We start from the raw sequence: 26,098 nt of genomic DNA on the forward strand, positions 1-26,098 counted from the left end.
CTTTATATTTAAAGTGGATTTCTTGTAGACAGCATACAGTTGGGCCTTGTTGTTTTATCCATTGACAATTTCCGTCTTTTAATTGGTGTAGATCATTTACAACAGGTTTGTACTTGTTTTCTATTTGCTCCACTTGACTTTCATACTTAATTTTGAATTTGTAATTTCGTATTCTTTGTCTTAAAGGGAACCTCTTCCGACCCTCAAACCCTGGAGCCACCCCTGCCCGGCATGTATTAACTAGCAATAGAAAAGCTGCATGCCAGTCCTGGTGGGACAGAAGGGATGCAGGGATTCGAGGATGCAACTCTACAGTACATGGATGCACGGGGTCTTTGCTTGGTGGGTTCATATGTCCCAGACAGGGACAAACTCTTTAGCCAATGAAAGTGTTCCTACAGTCCAATTCTGACAGCAAGGGGCGGGACACCCTCCTGCCTTTCCGCTGGGCTCAGAGTAGGCGTGGCTTATGTGTACTCCTGTTTATTTCTTGGCCGCCTTAGGCCAGCGCTATGTTGCCATGACGACCGTGGCTGGGTCGCAGCAAATTTTGTTGGAAACTCTCGCTGCAGGTTGAAGACGGTGTATCTGTTTGCAGTGACTCAGTTTCCCAGGAATAAATTGGAACAGTAGGGATAGCAAGGTTCTGTAGACTTTTTCCATCCGAATTCCTCGGCAGGCGCTCGGATACCTGACGGGCTGCGTGGCCCGGGAGCTCGTACTCTGGCCTCTGCGCGTACCCCTTGGCCAGCTCCGGGGCGGGAAAGGGGCTCCGCAAATCCGCAGAAAATCTTCCGGCGAGCCATGAGCCCGCGGGCCGCAAGCTCTGCTTCTCCCGTGGGGTGTTCATTTTGCATCATTGCGTTTATTTGCTGCCACTCTAACTTAAAGGGGCGGGGGGGCTTTGTCTGAAGGAGGGTCTCGGCTTGCTGATCAGCGCAACGTTTTGTCAGTAACAGAGCTTCTGTCTTCTTTGCAGTGCCATGGGGAGCAAGAAGGAAATGGCCCTGCAGGTAAGCCTCAAAGAGGAGCTTCCTTCCAGCATTTGACTGGGGTTGGGGGGCGAGGAGGATGGTGTGGAGCGGGAAGTGGAGTATAAAAACGATATTGTGGGCTTCCCTGGTGGCGCAGTGGTTGAGAGTCCGCCTGCCGATGCAGGGGACACGGGTTCGCGCCCCGGTCCGGGAAGATCCCACATGCCGCGGAGCGGCTGCGCCCGTGAGACATGGCCGCTGAGCCTGCGCGTCCGGAGTCTGTGCTCCGCAACGGGAGAGGCCACAACAGTGAGAGGCCCGCGTACCGCAAAAAAAAAAAAAGATATTGTTTGCCAGTAGTATGTGACAGACAGCGTTCTCGAACTTGAATATTGTACCTTCCATCTTAAAGGGAAAAAACCCCTTATCTTGGATCTCTAGTGATGACAAATTTTTTGTGCACTTAAATATAAACACACATAAACTTGGGTGTAAGCTGTTTATGCTTATAGTGCTTATGCAACCATAAAACTCAAACATGAATTAACGTAAAACTAAAAAAACAAGAAAATATGAATCAGTATAATTCGATGTTGACATCTTTTTTTGTTGAAGTATAATTGTGGCTTGCTGAGAGAATATGGTATCGGTTCTTTTAAGTTTGGCCATGTGTCTGTAACTATGCCCTCTCTGCAGACCCAGTTCTCACACCACTACTCTCTAAAATCATTCGCTTATTCAAGAAATATGTTTTGATATTTCGTGCGCTGCACTTTCATTATAGAGTGCCTTACTTCATTTGTGCCTGTGATAAGTGACTCCATAAGCCAGGGTCTGCTCTTTCATTCCCTGGTCCTGGACAGTAAGTGGTGGTTGACTCTAAAGTGATGCAGGCATGGGTCCTGGCAGCGGAAGGGAGGGCTTTATCATAAGATCATCTGGATGATGTATAATATGGATACCTTTGAAAGCACACTTTAAAATGTCTCATAGTCAGTTCAGTCCATCAGGGTACGTGCTCAGGCTCTAGGCACTTCCTGGAGAGAAGAGCGGCAGTGGTCTTGAGTCATCTGATTTCTCCTTTATTGTTCTCTGTGGCACCAGCACTCTACATGTGAATTCCAAAAGCCTAGTGATTTTTAAAAGGGAGAAAGCAATGTCAGGCTGAGGATAGTGTGCAGGGGGCGGGGTGGGGGAGGAGGGAAGATCTTCGGACTGGAAGTCGAAGACTTGATGTAGTTCTTACCTCTTCTCTTAGCCAGCTCCGGGACTTTGGATAAATCACGTAACCTCTCTGGGCTATAGCTTGCTCACCTGTGGAATGAGGATGTTGGGTGAATTATATCTAAGGGCCTTCCAGCATTGATATTCTAGTACTCTAGAGTTATAAAACTTTTCCTCTGTCTGTATTCTGTCTGTAAATCAATTCTAAGCACCTGGTCCTACCACTTATTGCTGTGAATGATTTCCTCAACCTCTCTGAGCCTCCATGCTCTTTATGTAAACAGGACGGATAATGCATAACCAGCAGAGTTGTTATGATGAGACTCCTTTAGACATTTCCAGGCTGGTCTGAATGCTGTCTGCCGTGGCTCTAAGATTTTTGCCCCATACGACTGTCTTTTCTTGTGTCTATACCTTATATCCCCTTTGAGAGTAATAGCATTTTTCACCAATTCTTTTTCCACGTGTATTCCTCAGAGCTCTGAGTTCACTGCGGTCCTCAAAGGAAGTGCTCCCATTTGCTGAGGTCGGGGTGGCTATGCACTGAGGCATCTGTGTAAGCGTTGCCTGTCTACCAGGTCAACTCCTTGAAAGCAGTGCTTTAGGGTCTGCCAACCCAGGAACCCTGTTCTCTCTCTGGGTAAGACTATTTAGGGTTCCTTCTGTGACTAAGACAGGAATTGCAGGATATCAAGAGACAGTGTGGCCAAAAGGTGCCACACATTCGCCATTCATTCTCTACCTCATGTAGGATTTCTCGAGGTCCAGGTATTTCCCATACCTCTCTGTTCCTGCGCTGCTCCTAGGAGTGAGGTTCTTCAGCTGTCCAGAGAGTCCTGGCCCTGGTGTGGCTCAGTCCATGATGGGGGTGCACCACAGAGAGTTGCCACTGACTGACAGCTGAGTCTCTGAAAGTGACTGTTATGACAGAGAGGGTGAGGACTCCTGAGTTCTATCATTTTCCTCAGGACTATAGTTGTGGGCTCAGGATGACACCAGTCCAACTCTCTTACAGCATGTAAGGCATCATGAAGACTTTTCTGTTTTTTCTTTCTTTTTTTTTCATAGAAACAAAAAATATATGGAAGCCTGAATTATTTAGAAAGATGGATGTTTAATAGAGGATTTGCAGATGTTACATGTTTCCAGCCCTTTTAAAGAGACAAACACCTTAGCATACCTGTGTTAACAATGAGCGGTAATTGTCATGGTCTTTTAATTTATATTTTTTCAAAGCAGCTCTCCACAAAAACTTATTAATTACAAAGGGAAAGAGACTAATTTCACAATGCAGGAGCCTGACAGACCACCTTAATCAAGTGGTCAAAGTGAACATCATCAGGAAGGGGGCAGATCAACAGTGTGTGTCACCTGATAGGATGCAATGAGAGAACATTCTTCTGATTCTGACACTCCAACCAACCCAACCAGTTCCAGCTAATCCAACCAGTTCTGACCAATCCCAACCAGCTCTAACCAATCCAACTAATTCCAGCCAATCCAACCAGTTCCAACTAATCCAACCAGTTCCAACTGATCCAACTAATTCCAATCCAACCAATTCCAACTAATCCAGCCAGTTCCAACTAATCCAACTAATTCCAATCAATCCAACCATCCCAACCAAGCCAACTAGTTCCGACCAATCCCAACCAGTTCTAACCAATCCAACTAATTCCAGCCAATCCAACCAGTTCCAACTAATCCAACCAGTTCTAACCAATCCAACTAGTGTCAACTAATCACAATCAGTTCCAACCAATCCAACCAGTTCCAACTAATCCCAATCAGTTCCAACTAATCCAACTATTTCCACCTAATCCAATCAGTTCTAACCAATTCAACCATTCCAACCAATCGAAAGATGCACAGCCTGCTTCTAATCAGGAGGAAACACCGAACACACCCAAACTGAGTGGCATTCTACAAAATAACCCTCCTGTAGTCTTCAAAAGTATCAAGGTCATGAAAATCAAAGAACAGCTGAAGAACTGTTACAGACTAAGACAGACTAAAGAGACTTGACAAATAAATCCAGCACATGATTCTGTTCAGATCCTTTGCTATTCAGGACATTATTGGGATGATTGGTAAAACTTAAATGGGCTCTGGGGATTAGATAGTAATAATATATCAGTGTTTATTTCTTGACTTTGATGATTGTACTGTGGTTATGTTGAATAATGTGTTCGGGGATAACAGGAAATCAGGTTAGTAATTTACTTTCAAATAGTTCAAAAAGATTATTTACACTGTACTTACATATTTTCTGTAAGTTTGAAATTATTTCCAAATAAAAACATTATACAAAAATGTACACTATTAATAATGTACTATTTATAATATGTATTTCTTTGATTCTCATTTCTGATATAAACCAAAATACTTTGTAGATAGATAAGAGAAAAATGTGAAGAAATGGCAATAAACGCAACTGTTAATTACTTAGGATGTAGATGTTGGGATATATTTAACAAAAGATGTGCAAAACATACACACCAAAAACTATGAAAAGTTGCTGTGAAAAATTAAGGGCTATTTAATAAATGTTAAGAAACATTATGTTCATGTACTGGAAGACTCAGTCTTGTTAAGATTTCAGTTTTATCCCAAATCGATCCATAGATTCAATGCAATCCCAATTAAAATAATTGCAGAAATTGACAAGCTGGTTCTGAAACGTATATGAAAATGTAAAGGAGCTAGAATAGCCAAAATATCTTGAAAAAGAAAAACACATAAGGAAGCCTTACACGGCCTGATTCCAAGACTTATCATAAAGCTACAGTAATCAAAATAGTATAGTACTGGAATAAGAATAAATAGGTCAATAAAACAGAATAGAGTCCAAAATAAACCCATACTTACGCAATCAATTGGTTTTCAACAAAGCAAGTTAATAGGGAAATAAATTTTTTTCAGCAACTTTTGCAGAAACAACTATACCTACACATGAAAAAAAATTAACCCCAATCGTTCCCTCACAAAAATTAATTTCAAATGGCTCACAGGCTTAAATGTGAAAGCCTAAATTGTAAAGCTTCCAGAAGAAAATAGGAAAGCATCTTTATGACTTTGAGGAAAGGTTTCCTAAGAAGGACATAGTAGCCTTAACCATAAAACTAAAATTTAATCCATTTGATTTCATCAATATTAAAAACTTCTGCTCAACAAAAACTGTTAAGGAAATTAATAGGCCAACCTCAAACTTGGAGAGAAATTTTTTATAATGCATATTTCTGACAAGAACTTGTCCCCCACCAAAAGTATATATAATCTAATAATATACTTTAAATTGGTCAACAATCCAATTTAAGAAAATGGACAGCTCAATGGACACTTCTCACAGAAGATATACAAATGACTGATAAGCCCATTAAATAGTGCTCAATACCATTAGTCATCAGAGAAAAGAAATGAAAGCCACACTGAGATACCACTACATCACCATTAGCGTGGCTAAAATTTCAAAGCCTCACAGCACCAAATTTTGGTGAGAATGAGGAGCAGCCAGAGCTCTTATACTTTGCTGAGAGAAGTTTAAAATGGTTCAAGCACTTTAGGAAAAACACTGGCAGTTTCCTCTTAAACTGAATATATACTTACCCTATGTCCCAGCAATTTAATTCCTAGGTATTTACCTACCAAAGACAACTGAGAACATGAACACAAAAAGATTTAACAAGAATGTTCCTAAGTCTTTATTCATAAGAGCCCCAAACTCTCTATCAAGCAGTTTGTGATGTTGTCATACAATGGAACATGCTCAGGAATAAAAATGAACAAACCACTGACACACAACTACACAGATGAACCCCCAAATATGCTGAGCCAAAGAGGCCAGTGCAAAATAAGACATGCTGTACTGTTTCACTTATATGATGTTCTACAATAGGCAAAATGACCTTTTTGCGGTACGCAGGACTCTCACGGCTGTGGCCTCTCCCGTTGCGGAGCACAGGCTCCGGATGCGCAGGCTCAGCGGCCATGGCTCACGGGCCCAGCCGCTCCGCGGCATGTGGGATCTTCCCAGACCGGGGCACGAACCCGTGTCTCCTGCATCGGCAGGCGGACTCTCAACCACTGCGCCACCAGGGAAGCCCAAAAAGAACTTATTATGACGGAAAGCAGATGAGTGTTTCCCTGGGATGAGGACTGCGGAGTGACCGGGAGGAGAAAGGAGGGAACTTTCTGGGAGATGGAATGTCCTGTATTATGATAGGAGTGTGGTTACCTGGATGTGTGCATTTGTCAAAACTCATTGATTCGTAGCAATTTAGTTCTGTGTATCTCATTATATATAATTTATAGCTCGATAAAATGTATAAAAAGACAAAAAAATGAGTACCTCTCTGTACATAGATACAGATAAATGTCAGAATTTAATGTTGGGCTTCCCCGGTGGTGCAGTAGTTGGGAACCTGCCTGCCGACGCGGGGGACACGGGTTCGGGCCCTGGTCCGGGGGGACCCACGTGCCGCGGAGCGGCTGTGCCCGTGCACCACAACTGCTGAGCCTGCGCTCTAGAGCCCGCGAGCCACGGCTACTGAGGCCCGCGCGCCTGGAGCCCGTGCTCCGCGGCGGGAGAGGCCACTGCAGTGAGAAGCCCACGCGCCGCGGCGGGAGGGGGCCCGCGCGCAGCGGCGAGGACCCAATGCAGCCAAAAATAAAAATAAATTAATTAAAAAAAATAATGTTGAGTAAAAACACAAATTGGAAAAGGATATCTTCAGTATGGTACCATTTATGCATATTTAGGGACACGAAACAATTTTATATAGTGTTTTTGGACAAGTAACAAGTTAAAAAAATTTTTAAATGAGATTTTCTTAGGATAGTGGTTATTCTTGGGGGTGGAGGCAGGAGAGAGAAAAGAGAAGAGAGGATTGGGGAAAGATGACAGCCGAGCTGTATTTGTAAGTATTTCATTGAGAGAGAGAACAAGAGCGAGAGAGAACAATAGGTAGATACCTGGAGCAAATGAATACATAAAATTGTCTCCCCATCGTCACCCTCAGTAATACAGCGTTTGTTTCTCTTTGATGCTAGGTCAACATCAGTACCCAGGAACTTTGGGAGGAAATGCTCAGTTCCAAAGGACTAACTGGTAATTTAAGATAATTTTTTAGACCCATCCTTTTCAAAATTGCCAAATGACATATTGAACCATGAAGAGAAAACTGCAAAGAGCATCATTTTCCTATAACCTCGAGTTTCATAAATAAAGAACCAGTAATTTCTTTGTGTTTAAATACATATCTGACTTCAACATCTGTGAGTTCAGTTCAGGAAACTAGTCAGTACTGCCGGATAGCAGGGTTCCCTTCTTTTAGATTATGGTTAGCCATGCTCAGGGCTTGTTTGGTGTTAGGCAACGGAAACCTCTTCTAATTACCTGAGGCACAAAAGGGGAAGGTACTGAAAGGAATACGGGATCTCTCAGAACTCAAGTGCTGGAAGGAGAGACAGGCAACCCAAGCAAGTGGAACCAGGGGCTGCACAGTCATTAGGAAACAACAAAGCCACTGTCACTGGACCTCCTTGTCGCTGTCATCCTTGTATCAATTATCTATTGCTGAGCAACAATTTACCCCCAAACGTAGTGCCTTATAACACTAAACATGTATTATCCCGCGGTTTCTGTGGATCCAGAATCCAGGGGCTGCTTAGCTGGGTGCCTTGACTGGGAGTCTCTCACAAGGCTGCCGCTAAGGAGTCACACAGAGAATGTCAAGGCTCAACTGAGTCAGATTTACTTCCAACGTCAGTCATTTGGCTTTGGCAGATCTTAGAAGGTCACTTCCAAGCCCATTCCTGTGGCCATTGGCAGGACCTAGGTCCTTGCTAGCTGTTTACCAGAGACATCAGTTTCTTGCCATCAACTTCTCCATAAGGCTACTCACAACATGGTAGCTTCTTTTTTCCCCCAAAGCAGGGCTCAGGGAGGGAGGAAAAGACGAGAGAGAGGGAGAGATACGAAAGTCCCAGCCTTTTTGTAACCTAATCTCAAAAGTAACATCCCATTGTTTTTGCCCTGTTCTGTTCGCCCTGGGTGGAGCCTGCACTCAAAGGCAGAGGGTTACACAAAGGCTTGAATCCCAGGAGGCAGGGCTCACCGGCGGCATCTTAGAGGCTGCCCAGCACAGCTGCTCCCTGTCTTCCTATCTCTGCTTCTTTTCGTCTAGAGATCTCTGGGCTCCATTTCTGTGTCTGCTCAGTTCTCTCTATAAATAAATACGCTCGGTCAGCTGGTATCTGCTCTCACCTCTCTCCATCGCTGCCCCTGCACCCAAGACTTCAGCACTCAAGCCCCCCTCCCCCATCCCTCCAGCCCCTTCACCCACTGTCCCCTGAGGTTTGTCCTCGGCTCCAACCTGTTTCCCGAACATGCCACAAGTTTCCCCACTTCTTCACTTGTATCCACGTTGTTCCTACTACCTGAAATATCATGACCCCTCTACAACCTGTAGAAACCTTTCTCATCCCCAGGCAGTTCTAAAGCAGCCTCCTTGCATGAAATCTTTCCTGAACCTCTGTGCGGTCACTTCTGCCTGGTGTCTCTGTCTCAACCCCCAGCACACACCCAACCTGGTGTGGCCCCTGTGAAGGCAGGCATTCCATGCCTTCCCCCGGACTCTAGCACAGGGCCATTGTCTTTTTCATTTCCATCAGGAGCAGACGTGTCCAGGCCCGGGCCAAGTGGGTTCTTAATAAATGCGTTTCCATTGATCCAGGATGAGGGATTACAAGGCTTTGTTGATGGTGCCAGGTCTTAACTATGTTGTCCATGTGCCTTGCGTGCAACCGGAACATGGCTCCAGGGCAAAACCACCATGACTTCTATTTCTTTAACAACAGTAAGAAAGCCACCAGCTCCTCATTTTTGGAGGACGTGCCACGTTCCAGGCACCCTAATCTATTGAGCGTGGACTTTGTCGAGTCCTGCTCGAAGCACGACACGAGGGAACTGTGTGGACTTAAGGCAGCGGGGGCTCGTCTGCCCCTCTTCATCAAGCAGTCGCCAGGAACTCAGGCTCCTCCCTCTTTCTAGAACCAGCAGAGATTTGCTTCCAAGGTCAGCCACCGTCTTGGAACTCTGGTCTTCTGCTGGCTCACTTCCATCTGCCTTCAAACATGCGAAAGTCTATTCAGATTTACACACACTCCCCGCTTTTCATTTTCTCTGCCATTCCTTTCCTTGCTTCTCTTTCTGCTTCCTGCCTTTCAGAGTCAATCTCTTCATAACTTCCTCTCCCGTCCGCAGCCACCTGTCTCCCACAACCGTGGGAAGTGTGCCTTTGTCACCACCACTCCTTGTAGAGCCAGGGAGTGCGAGAGGAGATGGGAAGCTGGTACAAATGACTGGGCTCTCCTAGCAATGGAAACCCTGCATAGAGATTGGCAGCTAATTAGGTCCCAATTTTTTCCTGCCGGGGCTTGAACCTGTTCTCCTTGGTGGGCCTGGATACAGGGTCCTCTAATTCTTCAAGGATTTTTTCCTGGAGTCACCCAAATGCCTTTCTCTCCCGTTCCTGTGGTCTATTGAAATCTCCAAATCCCTCAACTGTGAAGCTGTTGTCCTCAAAGGAGCCTCAAAGAAGCTTTATCCTCCGCCTGGATGTTGAGGAGAACCAGATCCTTCTCTCTGGCCTCTGCCGGTGTCTGGCTGACTTTGGGGCTATTTGCCCTAGACTCTCTGGTCGGCACTGGAAATGCAATGTGTCTGGAATCTAGTTCACTCTCCTCCCTCCCCAGATGCTCTCTCCCTGCCTCCACCCAGTGCTTTCTCTCTGCCGGGCTCAAAGGTGGTCCTTCTCACACCCACAGGACTGCCACCCCCAGTCTTTCCACTACATTTTCAAAGTCTCAGGGATGCCTTCGTTTCTCCCCTCCCTCAACACAGCCACCCCTGTGTCTGGCTTCCTTGTCCCTCTTAAAGCCAGCCTGGCTCTCACTTTCTCTGCAAAACTATGTTGCTTGGCGGAACTAACCCATACTGTTGAATTCATGCATCTTCTTTCCTGGAGTCATTGAAAGAGCATGGGCTGTGGCATCAGACAAACCTCGGTCCAAAACTCGAGTCTACTGCTTGAGAATTTTTATTTATTTATTTTTTTACCTTGGGTTGGTTATTTCATTCCTCATTTATATGGTAGGATAATGATACCTATCTTGCTGGATTTTTTGAGAGAAAAGCAAAGTGCAGATGCTCTCTCATAGCTCAGTAAATATTAACTCTCTCTCCTTTCTAAAACTTACGGTGAACCCTCGTTGCCTAGTAAATCAGGATGGAACTCCTCAAACCCACATTCCCCACTCCTCCAGTGATCTCTGCCACCACTGATCAACCCAACCGCAGCGGCCCCTGGACTCCCCCACCACGCTTCCCACCATGGCCTCCCTCTCTGCCCGTCCAAGCCTGGCATTTCCACAATGCCCGATGCACGTCGCCTCTCCACTGCGAAGCCTCCTCCCCTGAGTCCTACAGTACAGCGTTAAGACAGTGCTGCCAGAGTCTATGCTAATTTTAATAATGATAATTTAGGGAATTCCCTGGTGGTACAGTGGTTAGGACTCTGATCTTTCACTGCTGAGGACCTGGGTTCAATTTCTGATCGGGGAACTAAGATCCCGCGAGCCATGTGACATGGCCAAAAAAAAAAAAAAAAAAAGGTAATTTATATCATGGTTTATTAACAGTTCTCATGTGATGTGAAAATTTTGAAATGTGAATCTTCAAAAAGTAAAATCGCAAATTGCATGCTATTAAAGCTGGCAGGGCTGGTAGTGTGTAAGCAGTGTCCACACTCTGACCCCGTGAGGATGCACTCTAACTGCAGAACAGAAACACCCCCTGTGTGGATCAGACATGAGCTCTGAGTGCTGAGGTCTTTAGGAAGACATCCTTCCTTAAAATGTGACCACCGGTCCATCACCATCTAGCACTTACTTGCTGCATCTGACTGGGCTGGGCAGGTCTGGTGCGTATCCGGTGCACATGAGCTGGCTTCGCTGCTTAGCTTCTTACAGGCCTCGGGGTCTAGTGCAATCAGACAGGAGGGTCCCTCACACCCAGTCCCACCACGCTCCAGAGACTGGGACCAAAGCAGAAAAACGCACCCCAGTTTCCACCTAGGTCTCTCTCAGGTTCACTTTCCAGGAGAATAATGTTGATTTGATAAAGTAAAGTTTTAAAGATAAAACTCTCCTTTACCCAAAGCAAGTGGCTTCCAATGCATCAGGAGGAAAGGTTAATGCTATGTTTATTACCAAAGTAGCTAAGAGTTGGTTGCATCCTGATAGGTCACCTACAGTGACCTCTTCCTTTTAGAAGAGATAGTTTCAGTCTATTTCAAATATGTACTGAGGGCTTCTCTGTGCTAGGCCTGACCCTGAATATAGCTGGAAGTCCCTTAAGGCAAAGGATCCGTGTTAAGTAAGTGATTTTCCACCATACTCACTTCATTGTATTTAGAATTCGGAACACTGAGTTCACGAAGGAAAGCTGTGTTGCCACACTCGCTCATACTCTGCTGGGATAATAAGTCCCTTTAACTGCGAAATAAATATCCCTGCAAACAGATGTCCATCGGAGGGGGTTGGAATGTGCAGGTATCAATTTTGCCTGACGTGCGGGGCGCTGGTGCCTGCTGAGCGCTCCCGCTTCTTGGTTCCACGCAGTCGTCGACGTCTACCAAGGCTGGTGTGGCCCCTGCAAGCCTGTGGTGAGCCTCTTCCAGAAGATGAGGATCGAGGTCGGCCTGGACCTTCTGCATTTTGCATTAGTAAGGTCCTCTCTCAGCACAATGTCACACAACTTGTAAAAAACTTAAAAAATTTAAAACAGGAACAGGAAGTTTGAGGGGCCTTTTTCAGATCATCGACAAGGCATCCGTTGTGGATTTTTTTGCTGATACCAGTTTCTCTAGAGAGGAAGCCTCCCCCCCACCCTGCTTCTCGACAGTCCCTGTGGGCTCAGCTGCCCCTGATGCCGGAGCCGGGAAGGCGTGCGGCCACTTTAAGGCCAACACTCCCTCTTGGCTCGTGTCCACTGTGAACCCTGAAGTTTCACTTCCAGAGCACAGGGTTTAAGATTTCTATCCTCGCTCCTTAAAGGGGAACTTTCAGCAAACGCTTACTCAGGTCAGTGTATGGAAATGGGAATCACTTCCAGAGAAGCATGCAAGAGACGCTGGAGGAGCTGCACGGGTTGAGGCTCAGAGACGGTGAACACAGGCGAGACTCTCCCTGAGTTAACTCTTGAGAAGCTGGGCTCCCAGGGCTTGCACTCCTCCCGTGGGAGTGGGCTGTGAGGCTTCTGTGGAGTGAGCGGAGGAGGGGTCTGGATGGGGAGCTTTATCAGACCCGGAGGTGAGCTGAGGACCTTCCTCTGTTGTTGCCACTCGGGGCAGATGTGGGATGTTAGTGGTGGAGCTCCCTTGATCCGGAGCAGGACAAACTGTCACATCTTCCTTATTTTATTCCTCAGAAAACGACACTGGCAACACTTTTTACCAGTATGTTGACAGTTGTTAAGATTCTGATGAAAGGCATTAGAAGAAGGAGCATGAGAGAGAGCAAGCCAGGGCTCCAGCTGGGGAGGGCAGTCACTGTGTGATGTACGTGTGTGCACGTGTGTGGTGTATGTGTGTATGTGGTGTGTGGGAGGATGTGATGTGTGTGTGATGTGTGTATATTATGCGTAACGTATGCGCGTTCATGTGTAGCAGGATGTATGTGCTGGTAGTATGTGTGTGTAGTTTGTATATGTGTGTGGTATGTATACGTGTGTGGTATGTATACGTGTGTGTGGTATGTATGCGGTGTGTGGTATGTGGGGGATGAGGAGTATGTGCGTTTGGTGTGTGTGTGTGTGTGTGTGGTGTGCATGCAATATGGATGTGTATGTGCTCTGTATGGGGGGTGTGGTGTGTGTGTCCCGCACGGTTTTCCCGCCATCCTGTCCCTGCACCCGCTCTGCTGACAGCCTGTTTCCTTTAGGCAGAGGCGGACTGTCTTGATGTCCTCAAAAAATACAGAGGGAGGTGTGAGCCGACCTTTCTGTTTTATGCAGTAAGTACATTTTCAGTCCAGAACTGTCCCACGGCTGCATATCACAAGGGTTCAGATGGACGCCTCTCACCAAGAGGCCACACTGCTCCCAGCGAGTGAATGCTGTTTCCTCCCGGACTCTATTATTTTGGCCGAGGACAGATGCCCTTAATCATGGCACTGCTCATGGGTGGAGCTCTGGGCTTGGGGCCTTCATGAGGGCAGTACCCGGGACAGAGCAGGACTCACTCAGAGGCCTGTGCTCTTTCTGGTTCGTGAACCTCTTATTTTATTTGTTTGTTTGTTTTTGGCTGCGTTGGGTCTTTGTTGCTGCGCACAGGCTTTCTCTAGTTGCGGCGAGCGGGGAATACTCTTCATTGCGCTGTGCGGACTTCTCACTGCAGTGGCTTCTCTTGTTGTGGAGCACGGGCTCTAGACACTCGGGCTTCAGTAGTTGTGGCACGTGGGCTCAGTAGTTGTGGCGCGTGGGCTCCGTAGTCATGGGACGTGGGCTCAGTAGTTGTGGCGCATAGGCTTAGCTGCTCCATGGCATGTGGGATCTTCCCGGGACTAGGGATCGAACCTGTGTCCCCTGCATTGGCAAGTGGATTCTTAACCATTGTGCCACCAGGGAAGTCCCTAGTGAACCTCTTGACTGAGGTTTCACTCTCAGTGCAGAGTTTGGAGACCTCCGCAGAGGGGACTTTTCAGCAAACATGAACGCTCCCTCGTGGGGTAGACAAGCTTTGTATTCACCTTCGTTTCATTATAAAATGTGAAGATATGTTGATACAAAGTCAGAAATGAGAGGGGTGATTGATGACCCCCAGTGGTTCAGCATTTGAAAGGTCATCTGGCTGCCTTCGGCTGTGACATCCACCCGGGGCTCCAGGCCCCTGAGGGCCCCCCGCTGTCTCACACCTGGCTTCCTGGTTTTAGGTCACCTGCCAGGCCCTGAAGACAGTGGATTGATATTCTCCTCCTGACCCGGTCCAGCCCCTCACAGCACAGTCAGGGAAACTGGGACCTGCCAACCGGGGCCAGAGTTGTTTAGTTTGGAAAACTTTGGGCTCCTGCCCTTGGCACTGCAAGTATTACAAGTTGGAAGCTTATGGTGAAACATTATTTGAGCTTCGGCTTTCTCGAGGGACACTGAGGTTTTACGAAGAAACGTGGTGGGGGAGGGAGCAGGGGTGGGAAGCGCTGAGATGAAAGTGCCCTCCGCCAGACTGGCATCAGAGCTCAGTCGCTGAAATGGGATCCTTACTGCAGTGGTTTTCTTGCTTGAGCCTGGAGTGGGCGGGATTAAAGCATAAATCATGATTGGCCGTGTGGGAGTGTGCGGCAGCCCATCACAGTCACACAGCGGCCATCCCCTGAGGGTGGCATGGAAACAGAAGGAGAACCCAGTGCACGTGAACTTCCATGAGTGACTGGCAGGGAGACTTCTGAAAAAGCGAAGGCGGTGAACTGGGGTTCACCGGGAACACCACCTCCACTGTGAGGTCTTCCCTGACCACCCCAGATGGAGCTGGGGATCAGTTATTGCCCCAAATCCCAAGTACCCCATGAAAGCAATGTTCTTATTCTATTGCAACTGTTTCTCTGACACGACCACTCTCTCCCCACTTGACACCCCACTCACGGAGGGTGGCAGCTATGTCTTTTCATGTTTAGTGTTTCTGTTCTCTGCCTCTGTCTTGGTGTTGGCATAGTAAGTGCTCAGCTGATACTTGTTGGGTGAAGGAGTCAAGGAGAGGCCACACTTAGTCACTCACAACCCAGTGCGCCCTGGTCCTCCCCCACCTAACTCCCCGCTGTCCTGAAGGAAGTTTTGAAGGGAGGGGCCTGGGGTAGGGGGCAGAGAAGTGGATGGAGGCTGTGGGCCTGGGGTCCACAGACCTTGACCTTGGGCACGCTCGTAAACAAAGCTCTTGGAACCTCCTGTCTCTTGAAGGAGGTTGCGCATCGTGTGGTCTGAGCGGGACATCTGTGCTGTATTCTAGGGAGGGGAGCTGGTGGCATTGGTTAGAGGAGCAAATGCCCCGCTGCTGCAGAAAACCATCCGAGAGCAGCTGCAGGCTGAGAAGATTGTGCTGGCCGAAGGCAGAGAGCGGAGAGTGGTAAGCGGCCAGCCCACGAGTGTCCCCCAGGCCAGGCCAGCAGGTGCCTCCCCTGCCCCGCCAATGTCTTCACTGTCCTTGGAAAGCTGCATTACATGCCCACGCTGGCTGGAGGCCTCTGAGGGCTCAGGGGAGGGTGCAAGTCCCACTAGGAAATCTTCTTTGAAGTCGTCCCCTTCATCCAGAACACTTTAACGTCTTTTATCCATTTCCCTTTCATCCCCACTGCATCTCTTAACAGCGTTTCTGGAACCCTGACAACGAATTCAGAAATGAACATGAAGTTCCGAATCCAGTAGTGGGTACAAGGAGTCAGCCTCAGGGGGAAATCTCTCCTGGTGACCTGCCCTCCCTTCTCATGCCTGAGTTTGACTTGTGATCCCAGAGGGTTCATTTCTTTAACTAGAAAGGGGTCATTACCTTAAGAAACAAGATCAGCACTGCTTGTGATTTTGGTAAATTACTTCCAGGACAACGGGGACTGCGAGTTTTTCACAAAAAATTGGCAACCTTTGAAAACCAACACACCTTAGGTAGAAGTATCTCCTGGTGCCCCGAGCAGTTGCCAAAGGAGCCTTAACGTTATTCCGCGTTCACTGTTCACGTTTCCGCATTCAGTTCCAAAGAGCAAAGCCCTGTTTTCATAGAATGGATTGGAATCAAATCCCATTTCTTCCCCAGAAAAGTGGCAATTTTTCCCCAAGAAAGAAAATCACAGACGCTTGTACCTACTCCACAGATAAATGATCTCTCTCTGTACTACCTGCACTGTGTAGCCAGTTGCTTACTATTTACTTGCATTTCAATTCTTACTCTGTCTTCTTGACAACTCTCTATTTCATCTTTCTTTTCCTTAGTTTCTACTTGATGCTGTGGAAACAGGCAGACTCTAAACCTTAAGATCAGCATGGATTTCCTGGTCCTCAATCGCTCTCCCTCCCCCGCTCCCTACCACCCAACTACTCAAAACGTTCCTGAAAAGTTTCCAAGGTTGATAATATATATATATATATATATATATTTTTTTTTTTTTGCGGTACGTGGGCCTCTCACTGTTTTGGCCTCTCCCGTTGCGGACCACAGGCTCCGGACGCACAGGCTCAGCGGCCATGGCTCACGGGCCTAGCCGCTCCGCGGCATGTGGGATCTTCCCGGACCGGGGCACGAACCCGTGTCCCCTGCATCGGCAGGCGGACTCCCAACCACTGCGCCACCAGGGAAGCCCCAAGGCTGATAATCTTGACCCTCTTCTTCTGCTCTGCATTTAGGAACTTTAGCTATTTGGCTTCTGCTGGTTTTTGAAGGTCTTTGTGGAGTTTTAATTAGCTAACTACTTACTGTCCATGACCAATTTGTACTAGATTGAAGATGAGGCTCTTTCTGATGAAGATGAATGCTTTTCCCACGAAAAGGAAGATGGTGACGACGAGGATGCGGGTGAGTACAGAACCAACAAGCACGGCAAGAAGGCAGAGCAGACTCGGATTTGATGTGTGTGTGTTTTGTTTTGTTTTAATTTATTTATTTTTGGCTGTGTTGGGTCTTTGTTGCTGGGCGCGGGCTTTCTCTAGTTGCGGCGAGCGGGGGGCTACTCTCCGTTGTGGTGCACGGGCTTCTCATTGCGGTGGCTTCTCTTGTTGTGGAGCACGGGCTCTAGGCACGCGGGCTTCAGTAGTTGTGGCACGTGGGCTCAGTAGTTGTGGCTCGCAGGCTCTAGAGCTCAGGCTCAGTAGTTGTGGTGCACGGGCTTAGTTGCTCCACGGCATGTGGGATCTTCCCGGACCAGGGCTTGAACCCGTGTCCCCTTCATTGGCAGGCGGATTCTTAACCACTGCGCCACCAAGGAAGCCCTGATGTGTGTTTTTTATTTTTTAATTTTTTTTGACCTCACTGCACGTCATGTGGGACCTCAGTTCCCCTGCCATGGATCGAACCTGCGCCCCCTCTGCTGGAAGCACGGAGTCTCAACCACTGGACCACCGGGGAAGTCCCTGATGTGTCTTTATAAAATATATGAGTAATCAGTTTATTGAGCGATCTGAACTCTGGGAAGATAACCCATAAAATATTTTGTCTCCAATCACCTGACTTCAAACATACTGTGTTGTGTCCCTCCTGCCCTTTAATGGCATCTTGGGCACATTTACAGCTTTCTGATCATGTTCAGTTATAACAACTGTGAGTTTCATGGCAATTTCTGGGCATCAGGAAAGTCTCCCTTAGTAAGATGGAGGGAGTGACGCTAATAAGGTAAAGTAATGATGCTGGTGTTCCCTTAGTCCTTATTTGAGCTAAAGAGTTTGAGCTTCTTTCGCCTTTTTTCTGAAGTGTCAGAAAGTCAGCTGTACTGAACCCCTTCCCTCCCCACAGCCCTGCACCCTCTTCCACTTATGCCCCAAGTATTAACTCATGGATTTTACACTCCTGAGCATTGCTGTTCTTCCTGAACCTTTAATATGAGAAGAACACCTTGACCTGACAGTGGGAAGAGAAGCTAGAGTTTAGAGAGGCTGTTGTTGGCAAGGTGCCTCCTGACGGTCCCTGAGACACCAGGGGAGACCAGGATGCAGCTCAAGAACCGAGCTGGAGAGAGAAGGAAGTTCTGATTACTCCCTGAAATAGAAAAGCTGCTTATTCACGTGTGGATGACGAGGACTCTCTGAGTTGGATCCTAACAAGGGAAGAGGCACAGTTTAGGAGAGCAAGAAACCAAGTGTGAAAAGGAAATCAGCGACTTGGCTTCTGCAGGAAACGTTTGTTGTCTCTTTCTGGGATGACCTCTTTTTTCCCTTCCCCATTATTTTCTCCCAAATCAGGTCTCTCCACCCAGAAAACTACCCAAAGCCTATCCTTGCCCTTAGCCTTCCTCTCCCCCGAGCCTAGCTTCCTGAACGTGGTCCACACTCCTTGGGCCACCCTCTCCTCCGCCCCTGCCCCCTTGCCGCTCCCCAAGGCTCCAGTGACCTTCTTGGTGTCAAATCTAGCGGGCAGTTTCCAGTCATAGCCTATGGCATCCTTCTGTGGGCTTGGCCGATGTCCCCAACGTCTTCCTACTCAAAGCCCCCTTCTCGTCTGGTGTCTGAGATGTCGAGACCTTTCTCGTTTTCCTTCTTGTTTTCTCTGGCCTCTCCGCCACCTCCCCTTCCTTGGCTTCTTTTCTTTTGCTCCCTTTTCAGGCTGGAGTTCTCAGGGCCCCAGCCCTGGTCTCTTCTCTTCTCACCCTATACCTCTAGGCGGTCTCATGAATCGGTCCATTTATAAGGGGATTTATTGTAAGAGTCCCTTAAAGTCCAAGTGTTCATAGGATGTTAGAAATAGTGTTCACGGAATAATGAATCAATTGGCTTGCTTAAAATGATTCACACCTTTGCAGTCCACATTTTTTAGATTTTTCAAAGTAGGAGGCCCTCCTCAGGTGCAGATACTGTCATGCTACAACACAACTGATATAGAAGTTGAAAAGAGAAAATAGGCCGTGGGGGGATATAGAGTCTGTGGAGAGTGTAGGTAGCTCACCAAGGCCAAGTCCATACAAACGGGAGTCTGACAGGGATGGGTCTGTGCCCAGACACAGGGCTCCCCACGGCATCTGCGGGCCTGAGCGGTGGACGGTGGCCACGCGGCACCTTCCTCATCCCCACAGCTGCTTGGACCTATGGACACGGCCCACCAGTAGACTGGCCGGTGATCTATGACTGGTGCCTGGGCTCCAAGCAATGAGCTGGCCAATTCTCAGGAGAGTGTGAACAGAGACAGAGGAGACTGAAGGCGCAGTTTGGTAGAATGTGCTGGCCCTGACCATTCATGCCAACTCGGGGCCTGGGGCAGCCACTACTGACCACACGCCGGGAAAGGCAAAAAGGCACACCGAGAGGAGAACACGGTCGGCAGCACTTAGAGGTCAAGGATCACGACACGGTGACAGACAGGAAGGGACAAGAGCCGACTCTTTTGGTTGTTTCTGGTTTTTGTTCCTGAGTTGTCTTTGACCTCCTCCCCCATCTCCCATCCTCTCCTCCCTCCCCACGCCCTCCCTCCCAGGTTCGTGTCCCTTGCATGTGTCTCTGTCCCTTGCAGCCAGGCTAAGGTTGGGGTCTGGAGCCAGACCCCTGCATCCACTAGAGTCTAGGTCTGCACAAGCACAGCCAAGAGGCCAGGGGAGGGAAGCCGGGGGCTGTATGCAGGGCTGCACGTCCCTGCGGAGGGGCTCCCGAGAGCCCAGCGTCTGACAGCACCATCGCCAGCTTGTTGCAGTGTCATCAGAGAAGGCCTGCACCTTGGCAGTCATTAAACCAGATGCGGTGGTCCATGGGAAGACGGATGAGATTATCACGAAGGTGAGAGAGACAACGCTTACCTTACAGACTACCCTCATGTCTCCTCTGGTGGAAAAACAGGGGTGGAGCATTGTGTAGCAGGGTCCTCGGGGGGAAAGAAGGCTTCTAAGTAGTTTTAATTAAAATTCCATTTAAGTAACTTACAATTTGTAAGTCGAATTGGAGGACGAGGGTCTCCACTGCTTTTAATGTTGCCTTTTCCGTCATCTTTTACTCTCAACACATTGAAATGTGAATTTGGGCTTGCTTTACCCTTTTAGAATATATATATATATATATATATATATATATATATATATATATATCCTACAGATCCAGGAAGCTGGGTTTGACATTTTAACAAATAAAGAGAGAGCCATGAGAGAAGCAGAAATGTGACTTTTCTACCAACACAGAGCTGGAGAGGTCAGCTTCTCTGCTTCCACTTATCCAAAACACTCTCATTTCTTTCTCTTTCTCCAACATTGTGTTTATAGATTGCTATTAGTTTGGGAGAAAGTAGAGTATTATGAACAGCAAGAATATGAACAGCAAGTGAGCCGTGAACTTGGTCTCCGAATCATAATTACGGGCTGCATCAGGGAGACATTCTTTGGCAGCAAGGATGAGAGTCTGGCTCCAACTTAAGGGATGAAATAAGGAATTTATCGGAGGGACACTCCATGACTCCCAGAACTGAAGAGAGTTGAAGGAGTTGCATAAGAAGGTGTGGGGAGAAGAAGAACCAAGGCAGGGGTAGGGCCCTTGGGAGCGAAACCTCATGGACAGTCACCTCGGGTTCTGCTGTTGGGGGACTCAGACCCAACCACTTTCCATCTGCTTCTGCTTGTGACTCACCCACTTGGGAGGGAGGGTATCGGTGAGCGAGCCTGGGCTCCACCTCTCAGGTGAGGGGGTGTGTATGTGGAGGGGTGGATAGGCATTGTGGTTGTCAGCTGGCCTAGGACCAAGTGAAATGGGGAAGGGTTTCTCCCCAAAGGAAGCCTGAGTACTGCTACTTGAAGAAGGGGGAAGGGTTGCACAGTCTCAACCGCATCCCCTGGTTATCCAGCACCCACATGATTTCCACATTTGTGGTCTTCTAGATGCTCCCACCTGACTTATTATCTCATGTTCAACCCCAAGGGAGTCAACTCGAAGCCTCATCTTCCTGCCTTTAACTTATATCTGGGTGTGGTTAGGCCCCCCGCCTCCCCGGGGCCCTCCACGGGCATGCAGGCCGGTGGCAAGGCCGTTCACTGACGCTCTCCCATCCTGTGTGTGGGATGGGCCCGCAGGCCCTCTGCAGGCCCTGGGGCCCCTGCCCCGGCTCACCGTCTTCCCTCCCTGTGCCAGGAGGCATTTAAGAAGCTGGTACATCACATGTGCAGTGGACCAAGCCACCTCCTCAACCTCACCAGGACTGAGGGCACCGAGGAAGTGGTCACCGCCTGGCAAACCCTCATGGGACCCTGTGACCCCGATGTGGCAAGGAGGGAGCAGCCTGACAGGTGATGTCACCAGCTGTGGTCCTCGCATCCGTCTCAGAACCTGCATCCAAGGAAGCTGAGAGCCCTGCTCGAGGTTCAGCCCAGAACCGTGGGTAACACAGAAGGCTCTCCGATGGCCATGAAGCTCCCTCTTTGTCATACATTAGGGGAGTCCCTGACCTCCCTGTTATGTATTTGAGGAGACCCTGACATCCTCTCCCTCTGATCCAGTCCCCAGCTCTTCACTGGGTGACTCCTTGCTGCCTCTTTCCCTCTTCTGAAGGCTGCAGCTGGGTCCTCACTGTTCTTCTCTCTGCAGCCAAAGGGTCCCGTCGTGTGGTCCCAGAGCCACCTGCAACTCTCACCCAGGAAATACAGATTCCAGGGCCCCACCCAGGTCTACCAAGTCAGAGACTCTGGGTGAGGCCTAGGAATGTGCGGTGTAGACTCACCTCCTCAAGCCCCATTCCCTACTCCCTACCCAAGGTGTCCTGAGGCCCACGAGAGTCTGAGCACTCTGTTCTGCACACAGCACTAGGCTGCCTTGGTCTGCTCCCTTGGTCTGCACCACCAATGCCAAATCCACTGTGTCTTGCCTTTGAAGCTGAGAGAGGCCTCACCAACAGGAAAGAAATTAGCAAGAGACTAAGTAACTGCAGTTTTTACTGTGACATAACAGTTGTAGGGGCCCGGGAACATTCCTATATGAGGCAGCCTGGGCTGATGAAAGACCGCCCAGGGTTCAGATCTTAAGTTTTCTGAGCCTCAGTTCTCTCGTCTATAAAAGGGGGATATGAGCACCTGTCGGGGGAGGCTGTACAGTGTTGTGGTTCAGAGCACCGACCTTAGAATCTCTCTTCTTCCTCTTACTAACTGTGTGACCCTGGGTCATCCATGCTTTAATCCCTCTGCCTTAATTTCCTCATCTGGAAAATGGGAACTATAATAGGATAGGACCTGCCTCAGATGAAGAGAGACAGAAAGAGAAAGAGAGAGAGAGAAGTTAGAACATTGTTTGACATACGGGAAGTCCTAGCAATATTATTATTATCTTAGGGGACCTTGGGGGATTAACTATGCCAACCTGTACCAAGCCCTCGGCAGGGTGCTAGCCTAGCCCCCGTAGTAACAGCAATAAACTAGCAGCTCCTGGGCTCCCACCATAACTCATGCATATTTAAACTGGGGATCATGACAGAGTCTCCCTCACAGGGCTGCCGCACAAATGAAATGAGATCAGGTATGTTAAGCACTGGCAACGTGCCCAGAACACCGCGGCTACTATCATCCTTGCTGCTGTTCCTGGCGTTTCCAGCAGAGAAAGCCATGTCACAGAAATGCCAGCTGCTGATTGGTAGCTGGTGGCCATGTTGCCAGAGAGCAAAACATTTCTTTTCAAATGAGCCAATCGTTTCTTGTACGTTTTGCATGCTCCCAGTCTCCGGGCTCAGTATGGCACAGAAATGCCCTTTAATGCAGTCCATGGAAGCCGGGACTCGGAAGATGCCCGCCGGGAACTGACACTGCTCTTCCCCAGTTTTAAGTTTTCAGACCAGATTCCGGAAGCCCCTCTGGGTAAGTCATCCAGGCAGATCTGGTCTGTATTAAATCTGCAGTGGGGATGGGGGGCGGGTACTGACAGTAACTATGTGGTAACCAAGTCCTCCGTCTAATAAGGGCCTGCTGGGGAAACAGGGCCCATTACATAACTTTAGCGGCAGTCCTGCTCTATTGTGTTTTCAGAGTAACAGTTTTGCTTTTTCATTACATTTTTGGCTGCATTTTTACTTTGAAGTCAAACTCTTGTTACAAAGTTACTTTGCATTCTCCTGTGGAAACCACCCGGAAAATGTAACTTTCTGGAAGCCCACTTCCATGGCAGAGGCCAGATGTTATTCCCTCACTTTCTCTGTGCTCCACGTGCCCCATCAAGCCCTTGGTGGGGTCACCGAGAAGCAGAGAGCTTCACAGAAGGGCCCTCTGCCCATCGCTGCAATGGCTCTCATATCCCTCAGAGCCCACATTTTGGGAAAAGCATGCTGGGTCATCCCCACCTCCACATCTGGGTGAGAAACCCACGGGGCTCAGAGTGCACGTGACTCACCCCACTCCACGAGTGAAGAACCAGACACGGCCCGTGCTGCTCCTGTCACCGTGTTGCATGTCTCTGGGTTGAGCCTGAAGTGAGGTGGAAGGGGGCGGGGGTGAACATCCTGGGAAAAGCAAAGGATGTGAGGGGGGGCATTCTTGGGAGAAGTCTGCCTGCAGATCTGAAACGGTAATAACCCCCGTGTGCCTAAATGTTTGGGTTTTAACCAGTCGGTTTACCTAAATGTTTGAAATGTTCGTCATGGTCTCTTCAAGATTTGAATCCAATCAAGCTAGAATAGGTGGTTTGAGGGCGAGGAAAGGAAGGGCGGAAGCTGACCCCTGCTGGCCCTCGTTTAATCCTGGTGCTGCCTGCTGCCAACTGAGGGACAAGCTGGGAGTGTGATGGAGTTTAGGGAGCTGAGAAATCCTGGGAAGTGTGGCTCTATGTGGACCAGAGACCCAAGTCTGAACATCCAAGTGCGGGCGATGGTTCTCCAAAGCCATCCTCTGTGGGAAGAACTCTCACTCTGGTGTGTTACTGCGAGGACCAGCTTTCCTTTGGGGGCCTGCCCTCAGGGAGAGCCCACGACGTGTTTCCTTATGTGTCCAGGGTCATGTGACATCTTCATCCTTTTGGGGGGGGTGACTGGAAACAAGTAGGTATGACTATGGGAAAGGAGAGCAAACTGGCTGGGCACCACTCATCGGAGGGCATTGGGGAGAGTGTTGGGAGATCGTGAGCCTGACTTTTTGGCCTCAGGTGACAATGAACAAAGGGAACAATTCCAGAAGGGTCTGAGCCTAGACCACACCTGGGAGTAAGTGCACAGCCTCGTTGGGGTGTGGTGTTCTGCCCCTTTGTCTGACATGTATGTTGTGCCTTCTCAGTTGTCAGGGGCAGAGTGTGCTTTCCACGTACCCAGCACTTCTTCTGGGCCCTGGAGACAGGATCCTGGGTTTGAATCCTGGCTCCACTATCTATTAGCTGAATAGCCTCGGGAAAGTTACTTCCCTTTTTGGACCTCAGTTTCCTCATTTGTGAAATGGAGATAATGAGAGGCCCATTATAGCCCCATAATAATCATCTTCCTCAGAGGGCTCTTGTGAAGATGAAAGGAGACAAAGCACGGTGAAGCTCTTAGCCTGGGGCCTGACACACATCAAGTGCTCAACCAATGTCACTTGCTCTCCTCATTTTTTCCGAGTCCCTAACACTCATATTAGGACCTCTCTCTGCTGCTCCGTCCACCCTGACCCCTAACTTCACCGTCTGTGATGTACTTAGATTTCCCCTTTCCGCTGTTCCTTTGTGGACAGTTTGGGGACAGGGCTGCTGTAAGAAGTCCTACAGCATGCCTGTTGTCCCACAGGCCTCGAGGCCGAAGGAGAGGGCGCCGGTGAGGCGCTGTACTCCCCCGAGGACGTGGACAAGGCGGCCTGCGACCAGGCTGAGGCCGTGAGATGAAGCGCCAGTGCACTCATATCTGCTGCACGTAAGGAAACCTCCAGAACCGAAACTTCCTCTTTTGAGCACCAATACTTTTTTGGTTTAGTTACCGTTCATGAATAAAAATAATAGTATCCACTTTCCTGCCTTATTAAACAGTACGAATATGGAACATGTACTTTTTTTGGCCATCTCTGGGATTTTAGAAAATAAATGGACATCAGTCCTTGAACTCTGCCGTGATACAGTGTCATCTCAGGGGATACTGAGTTACAGAGGACAGTGTTTCCCAGTAATAAATCTACGTTATGGATGAAACAATTTTAGAGCTTAACTTGGTAACGACGGACTTGAAAACAGTCCAACAAGATTGAATGTGACACTTCAGGGCTTACTGACATGGGGGCAGATATAAATCAGCTTTAAATGTTCATGCTGCCCACCCAGGCCACAAGGGTAGTCCTGGAACATGCCAGATTCTTCTCCACGAATCAGGGCATGTTCAGAAAGCAATGCTTGGGGGTTACATTTGGAACCAGCGTTCATCTAATTTTCTTGATGCCCCCTTCCCCCATTTCTTTGGTTTCTGATTTTGGCTAAAGCCTAATTTTAAAACCTGAGCACTCCTAGTTGTGGCGCCCCCTTTCACTACTGCCTGGTTTAGCTGTCCCTCCACGGGACACAGGAGGTTTTCAGGAACTAGCTTTACCCCTGTGAATAGTAACATGCCAGCTACTCTCTCACCGGCTTGCTCTTCGGTTTATCTGTAAATTCACTGAGCCCAGGCATACTCTTTCCTCTCTGACCGAGGAAAAGGCTGTGTTCTTCTACACCACGAGGCAAATGGCAGAGATTTCCTTCTCATCTGCTGGTTTTCTCCAGGGGGCTCCGTGCTTATGACTTGAAGCAGCTCTTTAAATGGGTAGTTAGCTCCCAGAAGACTGTCCTTTATGGATGCACTACTCTTTCCCCCAGCCTGTAGCATGAGGCCCTCCGTGCTGGCAACGGCGACAGGATGAGTCAGGCTGCAGAAGGCGGGGACACCGGGTGGTCTGTGACAGCGGGTGGGTGGCTGCACTTCCCATGACCTTGTGTCACCTCTAGATGGAAACATGCCTGCCCACTGTGCTCAGCGCATCAGCACAGGCCTCTGTGAGAAACACCCAGTGGAGCCCTCCCTGACAGAATCCGTCAGGAGAGTTGAATCTACTGTTCCAGGTCCCCAGGCAATAGCCCACCATGGGGCTGTGTTCTTCCCTTTGTGAGTGGCCTCGAGACGGGGACTCGGTTGGCCTGTGTTCACCTCAGAGCTGGCAATAGGGCCCGATGCCTGCTCTTCCACACCACAGGTGCTGTGTGGCTCTGAATGAGCTGCTTGGGG

At 48.6% G+C, this 26,098-nt stretch overlaps 1 protein-coding gene across 1 annotated transcript; it reads left to right on the forward strand.

Moving 5' to 3' along the window:
- Positions 1-266: 266 nt before the first annotated feature.
- Positions 267-24,865, forward strand: NME9 (NME/NM23 family member 9). Its single transcript, XM_079922420.1, is given in 12 exon segments — positions 267-1,013; positions 7,248-7,305; positions 11,880-11,983; positions 13,200-13,271; positions 15,257-15,373; positions 16,735-16,810; positions 19,628-19,710; positions 20,023-20,085; positions 20,089-20,115; positions 21,046-21,200; positions 22,618-22,754; positions 24,641-24,865. Coding segments are annotated over 12 exon segments (1,017 nt in total). The 5' UTR covers positions 267-983; the 3' UTR covers positions 24,736-24,865.
- The last annotated feature ends 1,233 nt before the right edge of the window (positions 24,866-26,098 follow it).

This window comes from Stenella coeruleoalba (genome assembly GCF_951394435.1).
Source record: "Stenella coeruleoalba genome assembly, chromosome: 5".
NCBI lineage: Eukaryota > Metazoa > Chordata > Mammalia > Artiodactyla > Delphinidae > Stenella > Stenella coeruleoalba.